Source organism: Oreochromis aureus, linkage group 5, assembly GCF_013358895.1.
Source record: "Oreochromis aureus strain Israel breed Guangdong linkage group 5, ZZ_aureus, whole genome shotgun sequence".
Taxonomy (NCBI): domain Eukaryota; kingdom Metazoa; phylum Chordata; class Actinopteri; order Cichliformes; family Cichlidae; genus Oreochromis; species Oreochromis aureus.
Window position 1 is genome coordinate 3,349,916 of NC_052946.1, and position 26,110 is coordinate 3,376,025.

General features: G+C 41.1%; 3 protein-coding genes and 1 long non-coding RNA gene across 9 annotated transcripts in view; 3 read left to right on the plus strand and 1 right to left on the minus strand.

Annotated features, from left to right (window-relative positions):
• The window catches only part of plxnb1b (plexin b1b), a 119,686-nt gene extending 115,574 nt beyond the window's left edge, over positions 1-4,112 (plus strand). For both annotated transcript variants that reach the window (XM_039611829.1, XM_039611830.1), the window contains exon 38: positions 875-4,112. In XM_039611829.1, coding sequence (XP_039467763.1) covers positions 875-979 — 105 coding nt within the window. In that variant the 3' untranslated portion in view covers positions 980-4,112. The remainder of the gene's footprint in view (positions 1-874) is intronic.
• LOC116327621 overlaps positions 1-8,261 on the minus strand; it is a 29,609-nt gene extending 21,348 nt beyond the window's left edge. Inside the window, exons 1-3 of one of the 2 annotated variants that reach the window (XR_004200011.2) lie at positions 8,088-8,261; positions 7,092-7,198; positions 5,005-5,162 (exon numbers count right to left, since the gene is read on the minus strand). This is a non-coding gene — a long non-coding RNA (uncharacterized LOC116327621). Of the gene's footprint in view, positions 1-5,004; positions 5,163-7,091; positions 7,199-7,847; positions 8,062-8,087 lie in introns of those variants that run through there. The other variant, XR_005612987.1, reaches the window with a different exon arrangement.
• Positions 7,489-12,904, plus strand: si:dkey-19e4.5 (UBA_like_SF and PTH2 domain-containing protein). Its single transcript, XM_031749250.2, has 7 exons — positions 7,489-7,683; positions 8,281-8,394; positions 9,079-9,150; positions 9,259-9,333; positions 11,081-11,178; positions 11,356-11,470; positions 11,663-12,904. The coding sequence occupies exons 2-7, from the start codon at positions 8,287-8,289 to the stop codon at positions 11,747-11,749; spliced, it is 555 nt and encodes a 184-aa protein (XP_031605110.1). The 5' UTR covers positions 7,489-7,683; positions 8,281-8,286; the 3' UTR covers positions 11,750-12,904.
• Positions 12,905-14,629: 1,725 nt separating this feature from the next.
• setd5 (SET domain containing 5) overlaps positions 14,630-26,110 on the plus strand; it is a 31,831-nt gene continuing 20,350 nt past the window's right edge. For 3 of the 4 annotated variants that reach the window (XM_039611864.1, XM_031749244.2, XM_039611865.1), the window contains exon 1: positions 14,630-15,073. The gene's annotated coding sequence lies outside the window, so the exon portion shown is untranslated. The remainder of the gene's footprint in view (positions 15,074-26,110) is intronic. The other variant, XM_039611866.1, reaches the window with a different exon arrangement.

Genomic DNA, 26,110 nt, shown 5'->3' on the forward strand with positions numbered 1-26,110 from the left:
GGGAAGCCAAGGATCGAACCACCAACCTTCCAATCAGTAGCTGATCCGCTCTACCACCTGAGCCACAGCAATCTCTGAGAAAGGTTCCTGCGCCGTGGTGGATCTGTGCTGGGAACAATGAAAGCAGTTCTCAGGGCAAAGAGGGCCCAGTGTTAACCAGGTGCACCCAACAAAGTGGCTGAGTGTAGAAGGTTGAGGCTAATTAACAGCAGCAACTATAGGCCATGCTCCAGACTGCTGTTAAAAGCACCAATTCGGGGGACAAAAGCAATGTGGAAAAAGTGTTAAAAATGGACAGGAGTCTGAGCTTTTGGCTCAAAGGGAATTTTTCTTTCCCGCTGTTGCCAAAGTGCTTGCTCATAGGGTCATATGATTGTTGGGCTTTTCTCTGTATGTATTATTGTAGGGTCTACCTTACAATATAAAGTGCCTTGAGACAACTGTTGTTGTGATTTGGTGCTTCATAAATAAAATTTAAAAAAATTGAATTGAATTAGAAGAGCCACTGCTGTTTCTTTTTGGCCTTCATCTGAACAACCTGCTTTTTAGGGGATTTAGTCAAGTCTACCAGGTGCTTTGGTTGTGCTAAGCTGGCCAGAGCCTTCCTTTTTAGTAATGGACCAAATTGTTGATTTGGCCATTCCTGAAGTGTTTGCCTTCTCTCTCATAGATGAGCAAAATTGTCAGTGTTACTTTAGAAAGTCTAAGCTTCAGTCACATCTTGTTTGAGTTCAAATTCACTGCGGTGGTGTGCACAGGCAAAATTACTGCCCAAAAACGAATGGATATGACAGAACATCTTCACTGAGACACAGCTAATGTTTGTCATTTCTATATTCTCAGTCTTTCTTCCTCTTCATTATTTTGTCATCAGATCATCACGGCGCTAGAGGAGGACACCACGGCCCAGAAGATGCAACTCGGCTATAGACTGCAGCAGATTGCTGCTGCTGTGGAGAATAAAGTCACTGACTTATGATGGAGGAGAAATGTGTCAGCTGTACTGCAGTAACACCTGCCACTGTTACAGTAAACAGCTTGGACACGCTGGCAGTTGAACTTTAACGGATGGAGGGGAAGATGGACTCTGGAGGACAATGTTTTTTGTTGTTGTTTAAATTAGAGCTCACATCCCAGCAGCCTTTGTGTTTTGGTGACTGCTGACAGTGCTTTACAGTGCGGACACTGTGAGCTTCCTGTAGTGCAGGACATTGAAAAGCTCAGTGGATGCTTTTTTTAAAAAAGTCAGTCTGACCCACTGTCACTCTGCTCACTTCATGAAAAAGAGATGGTAGCAGTGTGTATTTTATCTCTACAGTATATGTGCTGGAGTCAAAAGGTGGAGCAAAGCTGGTGGAAAGCCAGGTCTGCAGACTGAAAGTAGGAATCTTCCATCACTGTGGAGTCCGTTTTATGAAGCGGTACCTCTTATGCCTTGTGTACTTTGCTGCTGTATGGTCAGAAGTTATTTCTTGGTGTGTGTCTGGTGCTTTATATATAGATGTGAGTGTGCGTGCATGTGGTTGTCCATATTCTCGTGGCTGTTAAACTGCATCGTGTATTGCCACGTTTTATGTTTCTAGTACAAAGTGGTGAAGTAACTGGTTCTTATATTTTGGATCTAAGAATGAAGAGTATTTTGAAAAGAGATACCTGAATTTTAAGGTTGTGTTTTTCACATTTTAGAACTTGTAGTCACTGCTCAAAGCAACATTTTAAAGTCGCTGCCACGCTCTACCTCAGCCTGCTGTCTTTCATCAACTGCTCTTATTTTCGTTGGTAGAAGCTGCCTAATTACTGCTTAGTTTACCTTGGCGTGTTACACATTTGTCTGTATTGATGTAAATTTTGTGTGATTTGTAATATGATTTTTTTTTTTTTTTTTTTTTTTTTTAGAGCAGCAGCAGCACAGCCGAGGAGACGGTGCTGCAGATTCACACTTAGTTGCTAACTAGTGTGAGAAATACTTTGCTGGAAGGTTAAAAAAACAATCACCCAATTTTTTTTTCCCCCTTAGCAATCCAACTATACCATACTGTAAGAACATAAGCTGATATATGGTTATCAGCCCCAGCAATCCAACATTAGTCAACCCAGCAAAAACACTAATGTATACCTTTCTGGCAGGTCCATCTACCAGTACTGCAGCACCGCACACACCAACTGGACTGCTGTAAACACACACACACACACACACACGTTCTTGTTTGTTAATTCTTTACCCATATGAGAGATTGGAAGCAGAAAGTGTTTTTTAAAGGTACTTAAACCTCGGATGACTTACCATTTTTGTTTCTTTTATTCATATTTGTGTGGATGTGTCTCTAGTGTACAAGTCACTGGAAAGTCAATAGGAAAGCGAAATGTCCCTCTGTTTAAAAAAAAAACCAACCTTAAATGTTAAAGTGCAGTGTTGTGTGAACCACAGTTTTTGTAGGGTTTTTTTTATATTTTGTACATTTTAACATTCCTTTTTAGATTTGGACATTGTATAGATCACACTCCTGGTATGTTTTTTGTGTGCAGTTCTTTAACTGGACAGTGTTTCGTGTCTTCCACATAGACCTTATAAAAGATGGATGATGGTAGACTGACAGCCTGAGGCCTTGAGTTTGGCATAAGGTTGTTGCCTCTTTGAAGCTGGAAGTGGCCATTTGTGGATTTCAAAAAAGGTTGGATGCCTAGTTACTAGCTGGAAATATTTAACTGCTTGATTAACAAGGCAAACTAAAAAAGAACTGATACGAAGAAGGTACAAACATCATTGCTGGCGTTGGAAACTGTATTCTCTACACCGATACATGACGACCAAATAATAGTTGATGTTTTTTGAAAGGGAGTCTGTAGGCAGAGATGGTTTGTAGCCATATCCTGTATATAAAAGATGCGTTTCGTCACCTCTGGCTTTGTAAAGCTCAAGTTGAGCTTTTTTTTTTTTTTTTTTTACTTTCACCATCCTTTTGTGCTCAGGAGCACTATATGCTCATCGGCTAATGATTCATGAACTTCAACTTTTTTTATTCAATAGGACGTGAAACGAGCCCGTGGCATCACCAGGAAAGTGTTTTCTCAGACTCTTATACAACTGGATGTCTTTGGGCAGCAGTCAACTCCTGCTGGCCATTAGAAAAAAATATAGGTTTAATAGACATATGCCATTGGCTTCATTTTTCAGCCACAGAGGCTACGTCCATCTTTTATATACAGAGTTTGCATTTGTATTGGCAACAATGGTTTGCACTTAAAGGCAGTCACCATGACCCAGTGACTGCATCTATCTTTCTTTATAGAGTTTATGGTCCAGCAGTTGTGTGTGGCATTTGATCAACGTGATCATACTACTCCAGGCTCAGTAGATGTTGCTTGTAGCTTAGCCGGGGTGGGTATGGTTGGACATATTTGTTGATGCTGGTTTTTGTGTTGAACTCTCTTTCTCCTTTAATATTTACTGCAGCTCTTTATGTGGGAATTTTTTAGTTTCAGATGATTGTAGGATTGGAAATCAATGGGGAAACAGATTTTGACACAACTTCAGAAACGATATAACAGAGTTTGAGTAGTCTACATGCATATTTTATAAAGTGCACTTGATTTTTGTTTTCTCAAATCTGATGTTGTTTAATGTTTTAATACACAAAGTACTACAAGTTGTAAATTAGAGTATCTACTACTGAAGTATGCTAGTACCCAGTCCCATTAATCAGTGGCAAAAAATGTGACAGTAGAAAAGACTTTTCTACCCACCCTCCACTCAAATGAAGATTTATCAGTTTGAGCCTGAAGTGTGTAATTACCAGGGTCAGTGTGTCAGAATGCAGGCCATTTGTTACAACATTACATAACACAGAAAATAATGACTTTTACAAACACATGGAGTTGGTTCATCTTGAGCTGAGAGCTCAGTGATGAACAAAGAACCATTGGGGGGAATCTAGGCTGTACAAATTTGGCAATGTAGAGCAGGCTCTGCAAGGAGCAGGTTTAGGATGTTTCTTATTTTGTGTGTTAATATCTTTGTAAATACTGATTAAAGATGCAGCTGTAGTGATTTAACCTGTTTAATAAGAGAAGGTGAACATTCTCACAAATGAAATAAAGTATTCTGAAAGCTGTTTTTTGTTTTTTCCTTGATTTCATAAACCTACCACTATGAACTCTCTCGGGCATGTTAGGACTTAAAAACATCTGTGCTACCAGCTAACATAGCCTTGCAACAAAGAGGGCCAAATAACTTCAAGGGCCAAATTGCAGTATATTTTTCCACATCAATATATGGGCCACAAGTAGGGGTGACGTGGGTCTAGTATATTCTTATAAAGGACAAATGCACTGAGCAGCTCAGCAACACCAAGAGGCCTGGAATGCAACAGATGACCTCAAATGTATGATGACAGAATTATTTCCATGGTTAAGCAATTTCACAACGTCTAACCAAGTCAAGAAAATAAAAAGAGGTGGGAGTATCTTTGTAGAGGCCACCAGTCAAGTGATGGGTTTAGCTTACTGAAGGCTCTGTCACCTGCAGCAGTCGCAGGCAAAATATATGCAGAGCAATACACACTTGTCCAAAAATGCTGTATATGTGGGTTATAATGATAATGAATTATCATTATTATTACAATATTAGTATTGTGTAGAAAGAAAGGCTCTGCCTGCACCGATTACATGTTGGCTAAAATAACTAAAACATGTTGCTAGAAATGAAGTAAGCTAACTAATACTAGGAAAGTCGAGCAGTTTCTTTCATGTGGCCACCTGTGTTTTATTTTGTTTTTGTTTCTTTGGATAGTCAGACTTGGCTTTTAACCGAGCCATTCAACAGTCTCTCGCACTCAGCATCAGTCGGGAGTTGGTAACCTGGACCAAACCAAATCTTGAAGGTTAATAATTTTCGTTAAAAAGCAAAAAACTGACAGTTATACTGTTAGAATCGTCATCCCTTTTCTCCCCCTTGCGATGCCCCCGATTCCATATAAAAGCCTCCCTCTGGGCCCTCCCTCTTACCTCAGCTAGGTTAGACGCATGGTTGTCATTGGGCTGTGTGGCCTCGGATCTTCAGCTCTCTTGGATGCCGTGGACGGCTGGGGTCTCCTAAGTCTTGTATATTTGTTTGTGAATGTCCCTCTGTTTTGTCTTTTTGCTGCTGTGTATCATTTGAGTGCCTTGTTGCAGAAGAATATAGAAAAGAATATAGTTGTTAGATCAGATAATTTATTAGCACCTATTAGACCAGGTAAACAATGCAGACTAGATGTTACATATGAAATATATTCCAATTTGCAAATGCTGTACAGTAAAGGTGTAAGTGTTTATTTCCTGCTCATGTAGGTGTGGAAGGAACTGGATATAGATGTATTGGGAAAACAGTCACTAAAGTTACAAACATCTGATTTACAGATACTATTAAGTAAAGATGAAGTCAAATTATTATAGTTGTTACTAGTCATGATCAAGTCAAGTGGCTTTATTGTCATTTCAGCCATGTGCAGTGGTACAGTCCACAGTGAAGCAAGACAACGTTCCTCCTTGACCATGGTGCTACATAACAATCAACACAGGACTACATGAAGTGCAAGTGCAACACCAGACAGAACAGAACGATACAGACACAAGACAGTGCAATAGAAAAGTGCAACAATGACAGTGGGTTGTGCAAAAGACTGAACACTGTGCAAAAAGTCACTTGATGTATGAAGGTGTGAGTGTGTCAGTCCAGTCACTGACTGTTCAGGAGTCTGACGGCTTGGGGGAAGAAACTGTTTCACAGTCTGGTGGTGAGGGCCCGAATGCTCCGGTACCTCTTGCCAGAAGGCAGCAGGATGAAGAGTGTGTGTGTGGGGTCCTCCACAATGCTGGTGGCTTTGCAGATGCAGTGGGTGCGATAGGTGTCTGTGATGGAGGGAAGAGAGGCTCCAATGATCTTCTCAGCTGCTGTCACTATCTGTTATAGGGTTTACGATCCGATGCAGTGCAGTTACCATACCAGACAGTGATGCAGCTGCTCTGGACGCTCACGATAATCCCTCTGTAGAAGGTGGTTAGAATGGATGGAGGGAGATGGGCTTTTCTCAGTTTCTGCAGGAAGTAGAGACGCTGTTGGGCCTTTTTAGTTATGGAGCTGGTGTTGAAGGACTAGGAGAGGTTCTCCGCCAGGTGGACACCAAGGAATATGGTGCTCTTGACAACCTCCACAGAGGATCCATCGATGTTAAGTGGACAGTGATCTTTCTGTGCTCTCTTGAAGTCGACAATCAGCTCTTTTGTTTTGTCCACATTCAGGGACAGGTTGTCGACTCTACACCAGTCCGTTAGCTGTTGCACCTCCTCTCCGTATGCTGATTCGTCGTTCTTGCTGATGAGACCCACCACAGTCGTGTCATCAGCAAATTTGATGATGTGGATTTAACTGTGCATTTATGCAGAGTCATGGGTCAGCAAAGTGAAGAGCAGTGGGCTGAGCACACAGCCCTGAGGGGCTCCAGTGCTCAGTGTGGTGGTGGTGTTGGAGATGCGGTTACCAATCCGGACTGCTGTTCAGGCCCAGCAGGCTCAGTTTTCCAATCAGTTGCTGATGAATGATTGTGTTGAATGCTGAACTGAAATCTATGAACAGCATTTGACATCATCGATGCACTTACTCATGTAGCTGGTCACAGATGTGTACTCCGCCGAGGTGGTTTGATCGCCATTTGTTGCAGCCTCCCTTAACACGTGCCAGTCAGTGAACTTAAAACAGTCCAGTCTAGGCCAGGTTCTCACCCGTCTCAGAACCGATTTGCCTGTATGCCAGAATTAGCAGTAGTAGTCTGAGTATCTGAAGTGGGGGCAGGGATTCGCTCGGTACACACTGGGAATATTTGTGTAGACAAGATCCAGCGTAAGATTCCCCCCTTGTCACAAAGTCTGCATGTCAATGAAATTTAGGAAGCACTGACTTTAGATGATGATAAACAGTTAGATCCAAAATGTATGGCAGGAGCAGTGGAGCATCAATGACCCAAGAAGACATCTAATATTCAATTAAATATTTGATGAGATATGCCAATATTCAGAAAAATTGGCAGGATCTGAATGGAAGAAATGATAAATACCTGTTTCAGAGTAGAGCACACATTGTACTTAACAGACAAGCATCCAACCGGTCTCTGCATGCACTGCAACCCAAATCTCTCCAGCATGTATACTTGGAGCGTCAGGCCTATGATCAGGAAAGAAAAAAGTATATTATCATAATAGGAACTTTCAAGGAGCTGAAGATTCATTTTACTTTGAAAGACCTCATTGGAAAGCCATGGCCGCAAGTCTATAGGCAACTGATGTGGTTGTGAGAAGGATAGATTTATTAGAAAGAAGCTTTTTAAAAAATAAATTTTATTGTTTATTTTTGTCAAGTTCAAGGTAACACTCCAGTTCAGTAGGTGGCGGTAATGTACCTTTAGTTGGTCTGACAACCGCTATTAAACCAAAGAGTATAAGAAAAAGAAGCAGCAGAAGAAATATTAACCCCCACCCCCCACCACAATCGACCAAAATGGAGTAATGCCGAAGGCAGTACTAGATGAGAATTCGTGTAATGTAATTCATTATTCGAGCAGACATTATTCCATCGCAAGGGAATTTTAGACTTTGAGATACCGCAGACACCATTTTTGTTCCTGTCGTCAAGCTTTCTGCAAGGAACAGGTAACTCCAGCGAACTGGCTGGGTTGCTAGCAAAGTTAGCATTAGCGGCTAGTGCTAATTTTAGCTAGCTATCCTTGTAACCCGACAATAGTAGAAATAAATCTTAGCATGATTTCTTTTGTACAAAATATTCACATAAAACATTTATCTCGAGTCACACTTACTGTCACATTGCAACATCCCGAATAAGGCTATTTTTTTTTCCATCACACGCTGCAAGGCTAGGGTTGCTAATTTGAACGGTGTGCAACGTATTTTGCACCAGCGTACAGCTTAACACCCCCTGTCTTGTCTTATTCTACTTTGCTGTTCTGAACAGCGCTGCTTTGGTTATCCTAATACGCTAGTCTTACATATAGAGGATGGTCAAATCACAGTTCATTCATTTTCAAACCAGACCTTACTCTTAAAGGTGACAGACCGCATGACGTTAGTTGTTGCCATTCGGTTCAGCCGTCCAAATTGTGGTCAAATGCCATTCTATCGTTTGTATGTAAATAATCATGCGATGCACTGTGATCCGCTATTGCCGAGGTCTTAATTCAACAGGGTTGGTTCTGTGGAGGTTGTTCAGTATTGCGGCTTCTCTTTTTGCAGATAATAATGGAGCCATCGGAGCAATCAGGCCCAGACTCAGGTTCTCAGGATGTTAACCCAGTGTTTCTGCAGCAGCTCAGAGAGCTGGACATCCCAGAGGAGGCGGCCAAACAGGTGGGGCTGTATAACCTCAGTGTGCAGATTATATCGTGTGACAGCATCACATTTCTTTAAAAGTTCATGGTACTTACTTTGTTAAATAATGTTTGTGTCCAAATTTAGGAATGTTTCTCACAGCTGTGTCACAAACACTGCAAGTCATAAAGCCATACTTGTGTATGTGTCTATCAATGTCTGAGTGTGTTCTAAATATAAATGTATTGTGTTGTACATAAGACTCATATTTTATTTTTATGTTTTTATCTTTATATTGTTTTAGTGTACACTGAGGGTCATGGGAGCATTTCAATTTAAAATTCCTGTGTATGATCTGTACATATGGTTTTTGACAATAAAGCTAACTTTGACTTTGTCTAACTCGTAATGAGTCACAATAGCAACTTCATTGCTCCAAATAACATTACAGTGTTTGGACTATTGATTTATTTTGTCCTCAGGAACAGTTTCTTCAAGGACTGATTGAGGATACAGCTCTGCAGTCTCAACTAAAACAAAAAGGACTCACCAATAATTAGATATGCGGAAATAATTCCTAATAATATCTAATCAATAAGGAAACTAACTGCAAAAGATGAAAATTATTTCTATAAAAACAATTTTCTTGGCTACCAAAATAAAGTCTGCTTTTACTTCATGGTTTTGTTTTCTGTCCCTCTCCATTGTTTCTCTTCACTGTAGGCACTCTTGCATACTCGGAATGTGTCTGCCGAGGAAGCGGCCATGTACTACTTCAACAAGCTGGAGAATGAGGTGCCCATAAGCTAGCCTTAATCCCTGCAGGTACACATTGGTACATTGGACCTTGTGGAGTTGATCCAAAGCCAAATCTCAGTGTCTCTTTGTGTGTCTGGTATTTAGGAGGAGGGTGATGATGACCTCATTTACAAGATGGTGTTTGTGGTGAATATGGACCTTGCCATGGGCATTGGGAAGGTTAGTTCAATGGGACCATTTTTTCAGCTTTTAGTTTGTGTGTGTGTGTATTAATCCCTGAGGAGATTATGTGGTTACAGTTATGCCCAGACGATAATGACAGTAACAGACTGAATTAAATAAAATGATATCTAGACTATTAGAGAGATTACATATATATGGTTGGCATTTTACACTAAACTGTAAAACTGTAAAAAAGAGTGTAACTATTGCACTGCGTACTGTCACCCACTGGTTTGAAACGGAGGCCACAGGTTTCCTGGTCGTCCTAACATCCAAAATCAGTTCTTTGGTCTTTGTCACATATTTTGACAAATGAAGCCATCATTACTTTGCATGAACAATGCATTTTGAGGTCAGTGATGTACATTGGAGGCACTCCAGAGTGGTCATTACAAATGTTGTATTTTTAACAGCCTAAAACATGCAGTTTTGGGCTTGCTACTAAACCAAAGAAAACAAGGGAATGAAATTAGGGGTTTACAGCTTTCCTTCCATAAGAAGAGGAGAAACAAGGGGAAGGAAAATTCCAAAAGACCTGCAGCTGTCTTTTTGGCACTTCTGCTTGCACGCATCATAATCATCCATTGTTGGTTTTTACACTGAAAAAATAAAAAGTATATTTTTTTTGTCTCATTTTGGGTGAAAGTGGGAGTCATTAGGCTGTTACATACTGCTGTCGCTTACAGGTGAGGTACTTTTTCTTCTCCACATGTCAGCTCACGAGACAGCTGAAGTTACATAAGATTTAATGTTGTGTTACTGTAAACAGAGTAAATATTTCCAAAAAAAGTGTTAAACTGAACCAGTGTTCTAGCTTCTACCTTGTCAGAGACAATTCCTTGCATTGTCTCTGGAAGAAGATGACGAAAGTAAAAATAAATGAGCGAGTGAGAGAGCTGTTGATGGAGCGACATGAAATTTCATGTCCCATGTCATATTTAATGTCGCTCCACCAACAGCTCTCTCTCTCACTCGCTCATTTATCTTTACTCTTTGCTTCCAAGCTATGTTGTTTAGCGAAGTAAACACTGAACAACAGAAATAGATTGAATAGCTGGAACTGTGATTCGTCTTGTCACTGATACCAATACAGTTTTCTGGGTCATTCAGACTGATATCCACACCTAATATTGATATATTGGGATTGGCATGTCGCTACCTGTTAATAGAATAAAAGAGTACTTGGATCCGTGTGGTGATCGCTAACAGCTAATGACAGAAGCACAACTCTGCATTAGGAGCAGGATCCTCTCTGGTCATCATCATGTTGACATGGGGTTTAATCAGTGTTGCCCATGTTTTTCTTCTCGGTTATGTTATACACGGCTTCAAATGTTGAACAGCCATTAGGTGTCACTACTGAGACTGCTTTCCAACAACAACAGTGTCATTTAGTGAAGGGTTTCAAATTTTATTAAAGTAAAGATTGTAGAGTTTTTAGATCTTACTTGAAAATATGTCTGCCTCGAGTTGAGAGTGCATGGACATCACCTGGAGTTGCTCTGTTAGACCTCTACTGCAATGCTTCAATTGCTGCTTGTTTATGGATCTTTTTGCATTCACTTTTGTATGTCATTATGGAAAAGACTTTGCTTTTAACGCAGTTTTTCATTAGAATGCCATCTGCATTTTTTTTGGTGGGGGGGGGGGGGGTTGTTGTTGGGTTTTTTTTTTTGTCATTTTATGTTAAGTTTGTGAGAAATGTAACACTGAATTGATTGAACTCGACACTGTTTGTGTGCAGGTGGCTGCTCAGGTTGGTCATGCTGCTGTGGGCTTGTACCAGGCTCTACAAGAGAAGAACAGCTGGAGGGAGATGGCCTGGAGGTGGGACCACAGTGGGTAAGACCACAGTATTATTTTCTAGAAGACCTGATGCTTTATTTTGGAGCTCTTCTTAAATATTTTTCAGCATTTCTTTGTTCATTAAAAGTCCTCCTGTGTCAGAATAGTGCTCCAGATTACCATCTACATTGACGATCGGAAGAAAAAAAATACATGTTCATGTTGTTGATACAGGGCCAAGAAGGTGGTGGTCCAGGGCACCAATGTGGCTCATCTGCTGGAATTGCAGGCCCTGGCCATGAGCCTCAGTCTGCCCACATATCTTGTCCAAGATGCGGGACTTACCCAGGTAAAAGCATTTTTATCTTATATCCAAATATCTGTGGTGGTGCAAGTAGACATTCCAAACATATTGTTACATTATCAGTAGTAATAGTTTTGGTTTAAAAACAAAAAGTCAGTTTTTGTCAGGATTGTAAAGTGGCTTGGCATGAAGATGTGTAAAGCTGAGCTCTAAACCAACCCCTCTGGTCTTTGGAAGGTGGAGTCTGGGTCCCGCACTGTCCTGGCAATCATGGGGGAAGAAGAGATGGTGAATAATGTCACTGGCAGTCTGAAGCTGCTCTAAACGGCTTCTAACTACAGCTTGGGAAAGGCATGGCTCTGCAGTGTCACAACGATGCCAGCAGAGGACAGCATTTCCCAGCAGTAGGGAGAGTCTTGGACTTGACTCTCCCTGAAACATGTTCCTCCCCACCAGAAAACAAACACTCTGCCATTTGTTTCCCTTTCTGTTCTCTGTATAAGCTGCTTAGTAGAAAGCAAGAGGAAGAGAGACTGGTTCCTCACTGAAGAATAGGACAAAGACAGTAGAAAAAAAGTGTGTCCCCCCCACCCCCCAAAAAATATGACCTAAAAAGTAACCTGCTTAGAATGGCTTCAGTAGAATCTCAGTCAGTATACACATGCTTAATCTGGCCACTTTCAATGTATTTCCTGGTTAGCCAATATTGTAAATATGCTTATTCAAAGGGCCTTTTAATGCAGACAAACACATTTATGTCATTAAAGTTCAAACTTAATCAGATGTAGTACTTCTGGCGAGTCACTGTTCCTCAGTGAGGGTGATCTATTATCTAATATGTGAACACTCTTTTTGATGATGTAATGATTTTGTGTCTATATGCAACTTCTCCCAAAGATCCCTGATCTAGAGAGTCACTAAAACCACTTATTGATAAACAACTATATTTTATATACACCTGCTTGTTAGGGCCATATTCTGTAGAATCTGTGGTGTGCCATCATAAACAGTATGCACAGTTACTAGACATTGATGTTTTGTTCTTTTCTTTGTGCAAAGGAGGTAAAAAGTTAGGTTTGGATTTTCTTGTTTGAGTTTGATGATGGAAGTTCTGTGAAGCCAAATTGTCATGTAATAAGTTTCCGCACATTAATCTCAATACACAAAAAATTGTGTGAGCTGTCATGTTTCCATGTTGTCACTAAAAAAAATATATATATATATATATATCTTGAGCAAGTCCATTCTGTTCCATTCTGAGCTTATTACTTAGGATCTTGTGTAACAACAATCATAGAGGGGGCAAGTAGTGTCATGCATGCAGTATTAATATTTATTGAACAGACTGTTGTGATCCTATGATTATGTCATTTTTAGTAATGTGTCCACACTTTGATAACACCTGTCTTATAAATGGATTTGTGTAAGTGCTTCAGATTATAAGGACAATTAAAACAACAACAACAACCTCCAAATGAAGTAACAAGGTGTGCATTGTGTTTTCACATTACAGAACCTCACACAGAGACGGTGAGCAGATGAAAGATTTACTGAAGCTGTGGCAGTGAAAACAGTGTGGGGGAGGGTTGAACACAGCAGTGTTGCAGTGCATAGTTTGGACTGGGCCACATGACACTGCTTTTTCACGGCAGTACTGTTAAGTATGGCCACAGCCTGCCAACACAGTGCGGCTGGGAAACTTGGTAATTTTCCATCTGTTAATAAGCTCAAGACCTGCTTTTAAAAACGATTTCAGTGTTCAATGTGAATGTTATCTTAAGTAATCAGATAAACATCAAACACTGCAACTGAGCTACGTACCTGTTCACCATAAACACGTTTGTGTATTTAGGTAGATTGATACTAATTTGGAACTTTGGCTTTGACGTTTACTTTAACCCTTCAGATGTATTTGAACAAAATATAGTTCTTATGTCCAGTTTAGCCCAGAGTTGTACCTCCAAAGCACTTCTGGGCGTGGTATACCACTCTAATCAGTCAAATATAACCAAAATAGAACTGTCAAATCCTTTTGACGTCGATTGTTTTTCTCGATTCTGTTATCTGAGTATCTAAGAGCTAACTTTATTATAGAAGCACCAAACTGCAATGTACAAATTGTGTTATTCTTGCTGTCTAATCTCGTCGTTCGTCAGACCCTGCAACAAATGACGTTGGCATTTATCACCATAGCCAATCCAAAGTCGCTCCTGAGTCTCATGACACGATAACAAACCAATGGCGTCATCGTGACTAGTTTGATTATAAATGTAGCAAAATTATCCGTCGTGTACTTGTATCTTTTGAAAATGTATCCCCTTAGATGATTTTGTATATCCAGTGTGTGCAGTTGGCTGGGCGACAATGTTATACTTCAGCTGCGTCTCAGTGTTCTTCTGTATAAATGCTAAGATCACAGAAAAAGAAGGTGCTCATTTTTCGGATACAACTCCCAGGAGTGGATTTATTGAGCAACGGCTAGCGTTGTTTTCGTTGTGACGGCCACTTTTTTCTGTACAAGTGTAGGAAGATACTGGTTTCGGCAGCGGAACAGAAGTAGGAGGGACCAGTAATAAGTGGATGCAACCCAGGAGTACTGGTCAGGTTCCCTGTCCAACCCCTCAGCAGACGCTACCAAAACGACACCTCATACTCCATTCATCTGACATATCGGTAGGTGGGGCTGACCCAGTGGGCTAACCCTGCCTCTGGTGTCCCTGGAACTGGGCCCCAGAGACCCCGTGTAGCTAACGCTTGCTACTATGTATTAGTACAAACACTCCTTCCACAGTTGATGAAAGTAACACACAAATAAAAAGCAATAATCCCACTAACGACTTAAAATAAATTCCACGGCATGTGAATTTAATAAAGAACAATTCCCGAAACTCTGAAGGTACAGATCCTCTGCTGGGTATCAAATTATCTCCCGATCCTGCTATTCACTCCTGCCTGTTCACCACCACTACACACATATAATGAAAGAAAATTTTCGCACCACTCCTCAAAGCAGTACCCGCCCTGTTTTACGTAGTAAATGGAAAAAAATAATCGACGCTGTCTTTCGCCAATTACTTGCACGTATATCGCGTGCGTAACATGAGTGACATATTGGAATCGAATCACTGACGAGAGGCGGGAAACATCAGCAAGGGCCGCCCAAGTAGAGGGCCCCTGCACGGTCGCCAGGGAAACCCCGTGGCGTGGTTGTGTGTCAGTTTCGCTGGGACCCGCGGTCGATGCCGGCGAGGAGGGGGATGGGCGCCTCTGCGAATGTGAGGACCGAGACAGAATCAGAGCTCTGTATCACATACAGCAGCTTATGCCCCATTATAAATAGCGATTGTAAATATACAAGACACTAAAATAAACTGATGTATTTGCCGGGGATCTAATATAGATACTCAATGGATGCAGTGCACGTGAACAGCACTGGGAATTTAACTTTCCGTCTATGCGTGGGAGACCCTGAGAAGTTTGTTTCCTAACCCTGGAGAGGGAGCCACTTATAAGGGCAAAGGATACAGGAGACTCCGAGGCCGATATACAGGCCTACTGGTCTGATTGGAATTGATGTTGGGATGCGCTAAGGACTTCCTACTGTACATTATATTACCTCGTTTATACAAGTTTGGAATGCCTCTTTAGGTGAGTAACATTTGTGTCAATTGGCTATATAGTTCTCTCTATATACGAGGGTTTGTAACTATAACCAACACACCAAATAACCATGTTTTCCGTCTACCCACCTCAGCTACGAAGCTACATAACTTAGCTAGCTAAGTACCTAGCGCCTACTTCAATTTATTATAATAAGTTATTTCCACTTAAGAGTAGCTTGCTTGGCTGGCTAAAAAGCGACCTTTATCGATGGTCTGCCTTACAGGGCTGCTCCGGGCTGTGTGTGGACTTCCGTGCCCTTTTCGTCGGCTCCTCGTGTTGTTTTTGATAGCTAGCTCGGTAGTCTGGGAATCCATCACACTGTTAGTTTTGTTGAGCTCTAATGTTCGACCAGTATTTGAACTACGTACCTAAATCTGTTAGTAACATAATGTAAGTTAACACGAGTTTTACTCGTGTAACATTTAGGCCATTAGAGGTCCCTTCATTATTTTTCTTATTATTTTATTGGTGTTAATGCGAAAGCTAAACGTGTCCCAGTTGGCTGTCGTTCTAACGTTACACGAGTACTTAAGTAAACTGTATTTTTCCACAAGAGAACTAGGTTACTAATGTCGTTTTCAAACATTTATAAATAAACTTTCAAGTTGTTTAAGTTTGAATAACGAACCCCCGCAGTAGTTAACCTTACAAATTCAAAGTATCAGTAACAGCACACTACACCTTTCTAGACATGTTATTGTGTTAGCGTCAGATTAGAATACAAGTGCATTCTGTTTGTTGGGCTTGAAAGTTCAGAACCAGAGCGCACAGAAAAGAAATGTCAACTTGTTTCACCTTAAGTCAAAAACGATTTGTTGTGTTGTTTATTGATGGCATTGTTTTAAATTGTTTCCATTGTTACCACGAAATTCTCAAAGTGTTTGAAAGTAAAGTCGTGAAATGGTTTGCCACTCATGTAAGCTCAGCGGCCAGCTGCTGCGTTGGAGAACGCTAGGAGAGGCAACAAATGCTAACTTAGCCTTTCAGCTAACTTTCTGGATGTTCTCCAGGCAATTGTGTCCTTATTTTTAACCAGTACTCTACAGCTCATGCACACGCAGAGAAGTCTTTGATGTGTATACACACGATGATGTGTTTGCAAACCGAAATCCCGTGGATTTCTGCCCCGAGTTTTATGGAAAATACGGCGTTCACATCATGGTGGTGTTTGCTACATCATGTTAATGCATTTGTCTCATTCTTAGCTTCCCTCGGGTGTGTTGCTCATACTGAAAAAGCTCAGTTGTGTTTTGGCCATATATCTCTTTCCTCTTGTTTTTCCTCTGTGGATGTAGGTAGGCTCTAACAAACAGAAAACCAGAGTTGTTGGGTAGTGACTTGCTGTTCTTCACCTCCCCCAACCTACCAACCCCCAGCCTCCGTGGTGGCGGTTAAAAGAAATGGGTGGTATTTCAGAGAGGGGAGCGCTTGTTTCCTTTTTTAGCCTCCATTTTTTTCAATTCCAGCGTGTGAGTAGCAGTGTTGAAGTCTGACTGTAGCAATCACAACTTTTACTCAAGTCGAAGACTACTATAGCTTCTTGTTACGTTTTAACACGTCGTACTTTGTGGTGTTTGACATTCCCAACCTTTTCCTGATTATGACACAGTATTTCGTTTTCACCTACACCTCCGTTGGGGTGAAAAGGAAAGAAGCTCTGGATTGTTATTCGATTTCGAAGTTTAGAATAGACTATCTCTATGCAAAGTAATAGCATAAAACAATACCTTTCCCTTTGTGGCTTATTTGATGAGCGTTTTATTTCGGAACACAAACTGTTGCCTAGTTTATTGCCAGAGTAGAGTTTCTCCTCTGAGTCGCACCACATAAGCTTACATTGTGCGGAGCTGAAATCCAGCGCTGTGGACGCAGCAAGTAGAGAAGGGAGACGGTGCTTTTGCTTCGGTAGGGACAGTTGAATCAAAACCACTGGACCTGAGATCTGTCTTGAATTCACAAGAGCTTTATTTTTTTTGTCTCATTTCTATTATTATTTTTTCATTTATTTTAGTTTTAAATTATTTATGTAACTGAATGCTATACTATGAACCCAGATGGTAATCGTTAAGTCATTTGTTGCTTGGTTGCTCACCAACTAAAAATCTACCTAATAAGGAGATTTGAGGCTACAAAACATATGAGGCTTCTTCTCCACTGAGCCCTCTTTTACCTAGCTTCATGAGTACAAAGGTTACACGTGCCCTTCTGGGGGTTGTTCAGCCAGAGCCAAATATTTGGATTGATCTGTAGGACTATTGGAAGCCAGATCAGTTTGCCAAGGATTGTTTTGATTGGTTGCAACTAGCATTCTCTGAATATGTTTCCTGTCTTTTAATAGACAGAGTGAGCTGCAGTCCCCCCTTCTTATCTTGAACAAACAATACACTCACTAACAGAGACAAAGACATGGGAGAGAGTAAGAAATGCATCTAGTATTCAGGACAGGGACAAGTACACACAGCAGCAAACCTTACTAACTTGACCCACCACTCTAGGGAAGCTGAAACTGTACTGCTGGGCTACTGGTTACTGCTCTGTCGGAAAGCCGTCTGCCATATTGGTTTTCCAGGCCTATCAAGCAGCTTTGCATATGTTTTAGTGAGAGGTGTGGGGGGGCGGGCGGTGGGGGTAGTTACATCAGTTAGGCTGTCTTTGAGAGCATGTCAGTACTTGTGTGTACATGTGAGTGGAAATGTCTGAAGGACATGGACCCTTCTTTCCCACTATGGGCCGCTGAAAATTTGGCAATACGTAGAATGTGCAGACAGGCAAGGTTAGCTTGGCCCAGTTTTTGTGTTGGTGAGAAATGCTCTGCTTCACTTAATAATTTTCACCTAGCAATTTAAGACAAAGACATATAACGGCCTCATGACATGTCCTTGAAAGCATAATTGGCCTGAGTAGGCACTGTGGGTCATGCAAAATCTTTAGAGGGTTTTAACTCTGGTTTATGTTTATGTACAGAGGAGAATAAAGCAGGATGTTAGCCTATTTCCAAATGAAGACAGGATTCTTTCTGGGTGCAGACAGTGGGAGAAGGGCGCAGGGATTGTTGCTGTGAGGAAAAGGGGGGGGGGAAACCCTATCCTCTTAGCTTTCCATTTGCATGCTGATGACACTCTGTATCATTACATGGAGGGCAGGTGTAGCTATTGATATTGTAATAAGGTTTTGTGTGCGCTGTGCTCATGTGATCAAGTTAGCCAAGTTACCATTGTGGTTCTATGTAACCTGTATTCACTTCAGTGAATATGTCATATGCATTTTAGTAGCGGTGCATTTTATTAACAATGTTTTATTCCTTACATACAAATTAATCTTTTTAAAAATACATTCTTAAAGTTTTATTTATTAATCTTTTTAATATCTTCAATACCCTTGAGCTACCGTCAAGCCTTTTCTTTTTAATTTTAGGTACATATTACTTTCTCCTCTGTAGCATTTCCTCTGCAGCCGCTGTGTGTTATGCAGCTTGCTGTCTTTCACAACAGGGTTAAAAACAAGTCCCTGTGACGCCTGCCTTAGTGGTGGCTTCCTATTGGTGCATGAGCTCTGAAGTTGCTCCAATGGGGCGCAGCTCTTCCTCAGTGCTGGGGGAGCAGTGTTGCAGAGGGCTGCGCTGGTTAATTCTGTTTTGTGCTGAGAAGCAATGCTTCTTGGGAGAATAATGGAGGAGGAGGCGGCGGCTAGGGTTAAAAAAAAAAAAAAAAGAAACACAAGGCTGAAGGGGGGTGAAGCAGGCAATCTGTGTAATCGTCTCTTTCGCTTGCTTGCTCGCTCTCTCTCTCTCTCTCTCCTTGTTTTAGTGCACTGTGATGTTGTGTCCTTCATTTCCTTTTCTTTGTCTTACCTCACATTGCTCATCTTGCTCTCTACTGGTATGTGGTTTTGCATACAGCTTAGAGTTTCTGTCTGTCCCGTCCACCTTTTGAACTGCAGGCAGCCATTTTAGACTTCACGACATTAATCCTGTTTTTTCTCTCTCTCCTGTCTTACTGCCTCTTTCAGTGCTCACCACAATAACTGTGATGATGATGATGAACTGCCCAGCTGTTTTGTAAAAAACATCAGATTGCAAAATCTAAAAGGACAAATCTGGATGTGTGTGCCCTGAGGGTGCTGTCAGTCTGGTAGAAAGCCTAAAAAAAACCCCAAACAGAGCAGAAGGAAAAGCATTGAGAGCTTTTGGTACCAAAGTCAATCTAGACAACAGTCTGCTTGCAGATGCCCTTTTTTGTAATGCACAACACTGGGACTAAAAATGGGGTAAATGAGTGACCAGTGCAAACTAGACCTGGGAGAGAGAGTGTGTGTGTGTGTGTGTGTGTGTGTGTGTGTGTGTGTGTGTGTGTGTGTGTGTGTGTGTGTGTGTGTGGATAGATATATCTCTCACTTAGACTATGAAAGGCTTATATACAACAGCAGTTCAAAATGGCTGCCAAGGTCCACTCTTTTCTCTTGAGTGACACCTTGCAGTCTCACACCAGCTAGTACAGCATATGTATGCTGCAGAAACGTGGTGGCAGGGCAAGGCCTCGTGTCACTCTAGATAATGCTGTCAGCCAAAAGAGGAAATGGAAATGTCATGTAAATGTGTTTGTCATGCAGTGAGATCACGTGGTGTTAGACAGAGGGTTTATATTATGTCAGAGCATGAGCTTACCTAACAACAAGATTCCCCCCTCTTTGTGTGTGTGTGGTGGGGGGTTCCTCTCATACCTTTGCTAGACTACTCCTTGGAAAATATCTCTTCACACATTTAGTAGTATTTTAAAGGGAATGCTGCTATTCATGAACACTCGAGTGTTCTCTGAAGCTTTTTAAAATGTTTAGCTTAGTTAGCTCCCCAACAGAGAAATTTTCAGTTCAGGTTTATCACTACAGTAACCCTGTTGGTTATTATCCTTTTAATGTTGCTGTTGTTTTGGTGCGCTGAGTCAGTCTTTAATAGCAGCCCATTTGACTTCGACTTCAGGGGAAGAACGACCATACAGGTGTGGCAGAAAGACACTGTCTGAATTTTGCTTAGTCCTTTGTTTTTCCTCTTCAGGGTTACTGAGCCTGAAATGGACAGTGGCTGGCTTGTTTGGCTTGAAACAGATGATTGATTTTATGTCATGTTTAGCCCTGCTGTCGACTGCTCTCTCCCTCACCCTTCTTACAGCACCCACTTGGCCTTTGTTCTCTATTGTGTCTCTCTCATCTCCAGTCTGGTCCTGGTCCATTCAGGCAGCTGGACATTGTTGTGTTAATGGCAGGCCACACTGCGCTCCCAGGAAGCTTGACCATTCAGCATGACAACAGCCACATCATGGCTAAAGTTGAAGCATTATCTAGTGACAGATAAACTCAGCTGCAAGTCACTATAGTGTATAATATTCTTAACTGTATGTGGACCAGATGCTTGCATCCCTTGTTCATACGTCGTTCCTTTACCCACATGTTTTGAGGGTATGCCGAATAAGCTTTGTTGTTTATATTTGTGTGCAGTTGCCTGAACAGTTGGCCGATGCCTCAGTCAGATCACAGCTTGTTCCAGGAGCATTCTCAGCTGGCTGGCTGTGTGGAAGCCATATCTGTTTCAGGCAGCTCTTGCACTTTGTAATTGTGGTTGAAGCCCACGATTATGCTGCTGCATTGAGGGATAGTCTGTAGTCCCAAGTAGCTGAATGTTTCATCTTGTTTATTTAAATGTTCTATTTTGCCTGGTTCAAAGATTTCAGGGAAGAGAATGACACAGTTTGGAATAAGCTACTGATTGAGCTGTATGGGTAATTTTTGTCTTCTTTTTATGAGAATAATAATATGTTGTTGCTTGAGAGAAACAAACTGTTATGTCATCTTGTAGGGCTGCACGATATTAGGAAAACCTGCGATATGCGATAACTGTGATCAATATTGCGATAACGATATGACTTGCGATAAAATAAATAGCAAAAAAAAAACCAAAACGAATACATAATTTCCGTTTTACTGCAACAGTTTTATTTAAAGAAAGCTGCTGTATTAGCAGTGTAACAACAAAGTGCACTTTAACATTGAAACATTGCCCCCATAAAAAAAATTTCTGAGGCTTGAATTCTGAAAGACATCCTTCCCGGTCTCTATAATCAGTTTTAAATAAACATAACTTAAATTATACTGCAAATGATCTCAATGCAGTTGTTCATCATTTTACCACTCACCAAGGAGTTATGATGTAAGTCAAAACTGGAGAGGAAACTTTACTGTAGTGCTTGTGCAGTTTTCAGCTTGGCTCAGTTCAAACATGACGGTCTTGCGGCATGTTTTGTACATTTGTGGAATGGCGACATGGGAAAAGTAGTTTCGTGAGGGGATGCGGTATCTCCGGTCCACTTTATGTATCAGACTGGTGAAGCCCTCTCTGCTAACTGTATTTATAGGCATCATGTCTTTAGCCAAAAAATGTGTAATGGCCTCTGTTATTTCTTTGTAGCGCTTCGACGTTTTCTCATAAGGAGTTCCACTTGAAAAACTCGGATACAGAGACGGCTGTTGGACTGCTGTTTTTTAGCCACGAGTTCATAGTCAGTAGCGTTCTCGTCATGCGTCTCGCTCTCAGCCATTACAACTCTGACTCGTTGCTGCAGCGTTGTTCGCTCCGCCTCTAATCCATTTGATTGGTTAATGCCGTGAAGGGCTCTATTCGACTGGTCAAATGTGTAAAGGGGTTTCTTTGATTGGTAAATTCTTTAAAGCACGTGTGTAAACATTTTAAGGTACCCAATTATCGCAGTTTACGCAGTCTTTTGCGATGGGCCCATCGCACAGGCTGATATCGCGATGACAATAAATTTTCGATTTATTGTGCAGGCCTATCATCTTGGCAGTGGAAGCCATTGTTAGTCATATTAGAATGTACAAATGAACTACATAGATAAAAATACCTGCCATAAAGGCCACCTTTTCACATCCTCCCTTAAGAGGCTCATTATCCTGTGGATGTTCTCTGTTTGGAGAAATCTGCGAAGCAGCATTATAATGCATGTCAAAATGCTCGGTACAAATCTATGTTACAGTCCCTCACATCCTGTTTAGTGTGTGTGTGTGTTTATCATTTTGATTTATTGTAAATTTGTTTGGGTGAGTGTGAAATAAGATCTGGACTGAGCCATGCTCTCCCTGACCGCATATCCCGTTTATCTTTAAGCCAGGCCCTATTGATTTGCCTGGTCTTCATCTTCTATTTCCTCTTGCTGTTGCTTAGAGTGCAGTTCAACCTGCACATTTCTGGGGAATGGCAGATATATTCATATCCTGCCTAGTACAGCCAGCATGTGTGCGGGGGCAGAGTGAGGGGGTTGGTGTAATCTCACTGGACTGTACGTGTTGTGGAGGCTTGGTCGGGCACAGGTGGACACTGCATGGACATGCTGTTAAAATCCAATTTTGTTTTTTGGGGGTTTATTTTGTTTTTGTTTGTTGTTGTTTTTTGTTTATGTTTGTGCCTGTGAAGACCACTTATTGGTTTCATCGAAGCTATAGGTGGCAAAACACGGTGTTTGGCCTGTGTCTTGGTCAAAATTGCAATGGCACATAGAATAATAATAATAAAAAAAAAAAGCGCACACACACACAGGTTAAGCTTTCTGAAATTGAAATCTGAGATTAGCCACGGGCATTGTTTTTCTTTCATTTTCAGAAAGAAAAACAAAGCCAGTGGTTGTTTACGGTATTCTACCTGTAGTGTAGTGTACCTGTAGTTCCATGCTCTTTGTCTCTTGGAGGTCATTTAGCTCTTAGTGTAGCACATCTTCAAAAACAGTATTTTAAATTTGCAATACTGAAGTCAACATTTTACTGTAAACAAAATGGCATGGTCCTAGGCACCCAGTGAACCATTACCACAGTACATGCTCTAGATTTTGTTCAGTTGATTTAATTGCATGTATTCCAGTGCTGTGAGTGCAGTCGTATTCTAAGGCTTGGGGGTAAAGAATTTTATAACTCATTCTTAAATGCTACTCAAATCTTGTATAGTTCTAATCAACCACATTACTGGATCATTTTTAGAAGGAAGGTCAGTACTCTAGATAACTTAATAGCCTTCTCCAATGTTGCGGAGATGTACAGCTCATTGTCCTGGCTGGTGGCGTTGAACTGGTCACTGCCATTGAACATTGAAAAAATTAGAATAAAAATTTATCGGAGTAGCATTTCTGGTATCGATTACCAAGGGCAGTTTGTAAAGTTGGCTAGTTGCGCCATCTAAAACAAAGCTGTATTCCTCAAGGACACATTATCTGTATTGGGATTGAAAAAGTTGGTGTAATGCTTACCAGCGGCAGGTATGATGCTGAACTTTTGAACATTCTCCATAGTTTTTTGTTACTCGTTTGACGTGGTAAGCCAAATCTGGACTTCCTGTCGTTTTGTAGTTTTTATTGACTTAATCTGTACATTTCTTCAGAACAATGTTTTGGATTTTTTTGTTTGTTTATATGCCAAATTAATATGGTCCACCATATAAGGGTGTTATAATTTGGTTACATAAAGACTTGGATAATAGTGCTGCAGTAGAAGAAATGATCTGGACTGAGATTAAATTTGCCATTCTGCTGTTATTCGTGAAGCACCATGTTAGATTGTATATTTTTTTTTAAAATATATATGGCCTAAATGTTATGCATCTATCTGCCACCAGATGGCGTCTCATTGTTGAGAAATGCCAAAAATCTGTTAATCTAGGCCTGATCTTATTATTAACACTGTTAGAATGAGATCACGGACACCGGTTGCAGAAATGAGCTTTCTCCGAAAGGTGGATGAGCTCTGGCCTGGCGATAGGATGACAAGTTTAGTCATTCGGAAGGGGTTCAGAGTAGAGCCGGTACTCAACATCAAAAGGAGATGGCTGTTGCCTCCAGGGTAAGCTGTTCCGCCTGGGCATGTCCTACCGGGATGAGGCTCTGGCGTAGATCTGGGACGTGCTGGAAATATTGCAGTATTTTTAGGCCCATAAGGCGCATTAAGCGAAACAAAATGAGATAAAACTTTACTCAGCTCATTCTTCTTGCTTCTTCAACTTCTGTACTATTGATTCATTAATGTTGAAATCTCTCACAGCTGCTCCATTCCTGTGTTGTTGCAGTATATTAATGAGTAACCTTGTATTGTGGATGGATTATCTCAGTTGTTCTCCTGAAGTTTGGTCCTTTTACAGTATCAGGAACCCTCACGTTAACTTTTATTGAGTGGAAAAAAATTGGCGTTCACCCTCCAGCTTCACTGTGTTTATGTTATGCTAACATAGCTGTGTCGCTAGCAATCACATAGCACATCATTATATATCAGCTAGCCCAACTTCAGTAACCCTGCAAACGTCACTGCTGTTTAGTGTTCTGTCTTCATTTATGTTGGAAGTGATAGCAGAGCTGTACGTTTTATTTTTTTCAGAAATCTCTGTCAGAACATGCTATATCATGTTTAGGTGGAAACTAGCGAGCTAACTTCCTGCTAACTTCTAATTTAATAAATTCTGTTTTCATGGATGCCTGGATGCTAAACTTAATTGTTACACCTGGTAAAGCAGCAACACTGATCATTTTATTAAAGATGAAAGAATTTAGAGAGCTTTTAACTCTCAGTGATGCCGCAGTGTCTGTTTGATTTTGGGACCTGAAGTGGACGGAGTTTTGGACCCAGATTACTCCGTGAGGCTCCTGACTACAGTAGCCATAATGCTCCGACAATCCATCAAGCGGTGCGGCTTTGTAGCTTACCAAAGTCGTACTAAAACATTTTTTTAACAGATTTTTGAGCGCCGTGTACTAGGGCTGCACAATTAATCGTTAGAAAATCGCGATCTCAATTCATACTTATGTGCGATCTCATTTCCAAATGACAACGATTTAAAATAAAAAAAAAATTTAAAAAAAAGATGACGATTGTACCGCATTTTGATCCGGGACATAATCTGCATGAAAACAAGCGCTCACTCTTCCTGCTCAACAAATGACAAGGGCGGAGCCTTATACCACGTAATACCGAAGCCAGCTGGCAGGGAAAAAACAACGAAGAGCACGTGAGAGATGACGAAGCTGTAAAGGCCAAGAAAGTGACACGAGAAAATCCGTCCCGGTCAACCACATCAATAACGGGAACCTTATACAGTGCTTCCCCATAACCGTTGAACTCCCGCAGGCACAAAGAAATTACGGAGGCTATCACTTATCACCTGGCTAAAGATATGGCTCCCATCAACACTGTGCAAAACGAGGGATTTAGGAAAATGATCAACACCCTAGACAAACGCTACACAGTGCCGTCCCGCAACTATTTTTCAAATGTTGCACTACCTGCTCTATACACGCAGTGTCGAGCAACGGTGGAGACGGAATTACAAGCAGTACAACATTTTGCAACGACAAAATGTGAGACATTTGTTTTTATGTTCATTTATTGTTTTTATGTTCAGTCTCAACTGTTACGAAGTTGATGTGCAGTTAATAAGTGCAATAAATATTTATACTGGAAAAGAAAATCGTGAGAGAATCGTGATCTCAATTCTAAGCAAAAAAATCGTGATTCTCATTTTATGCAAAATCGTGCAGCCCTTCCGTGTACCACATAAAATCGTTTCGAGGTCAGTAAGCACAACCAGAATTCATACATAAGGCGCACCGGATTATAAGGTGCACTTAGGGCTGTGCGATATGACCAAAATCTCATATCCCGATATTAAGACATCTATCGTCCGATAACGATATAAATCACAAAAATGTAATATTTTCTGTAAATTCTGTGAATGTCGGGCAGCTCGACTTGCGTGAAGTGTTTCCAGCTGGGCGTCATGTACCTGGAGTCGAGTGTTTTAACTGATGCATGAAACGATACATTTTTAGACATAAGTGGTAACGGCCGCCGTTTTCTTTGTATTTATTACACAGCGTGCTGCGGGGAAAACCCTGTTCTAACGTTTGAGTCTAAGGTTTATTTTTTAGCACCTGACGGCTCTTTTTTGCTTCTCATCCGTAAATACTCTGCATCTTTCACGTAATT

Excerpts from the sequence above, each read along its gene's own strand:
- si:dkey-19e4.5 (XM_031749250.2), top strand. The coding sequence starts at position 8,287 with ATGGAGCCATCGGAGCAATCAGGCCCAGACTCAGGTTCTCAGGATGTT. Across the intron at positions 8,395-9,078 it reads CAGAGGAGGCGGCCAAACAG|GCACTCTTGCATACTCGGAA; the intron begins GTGGGGCTGTAT and ends TCTTCACTGTAG. Across the intron at positions 11,179-11,355 it reads TGGAGGTGGGACCACAGTGG|GGCCAAGAAGGTGGTGGTCC; the intron begins GTAAGACCACAG and ends TTGTTGATACAG.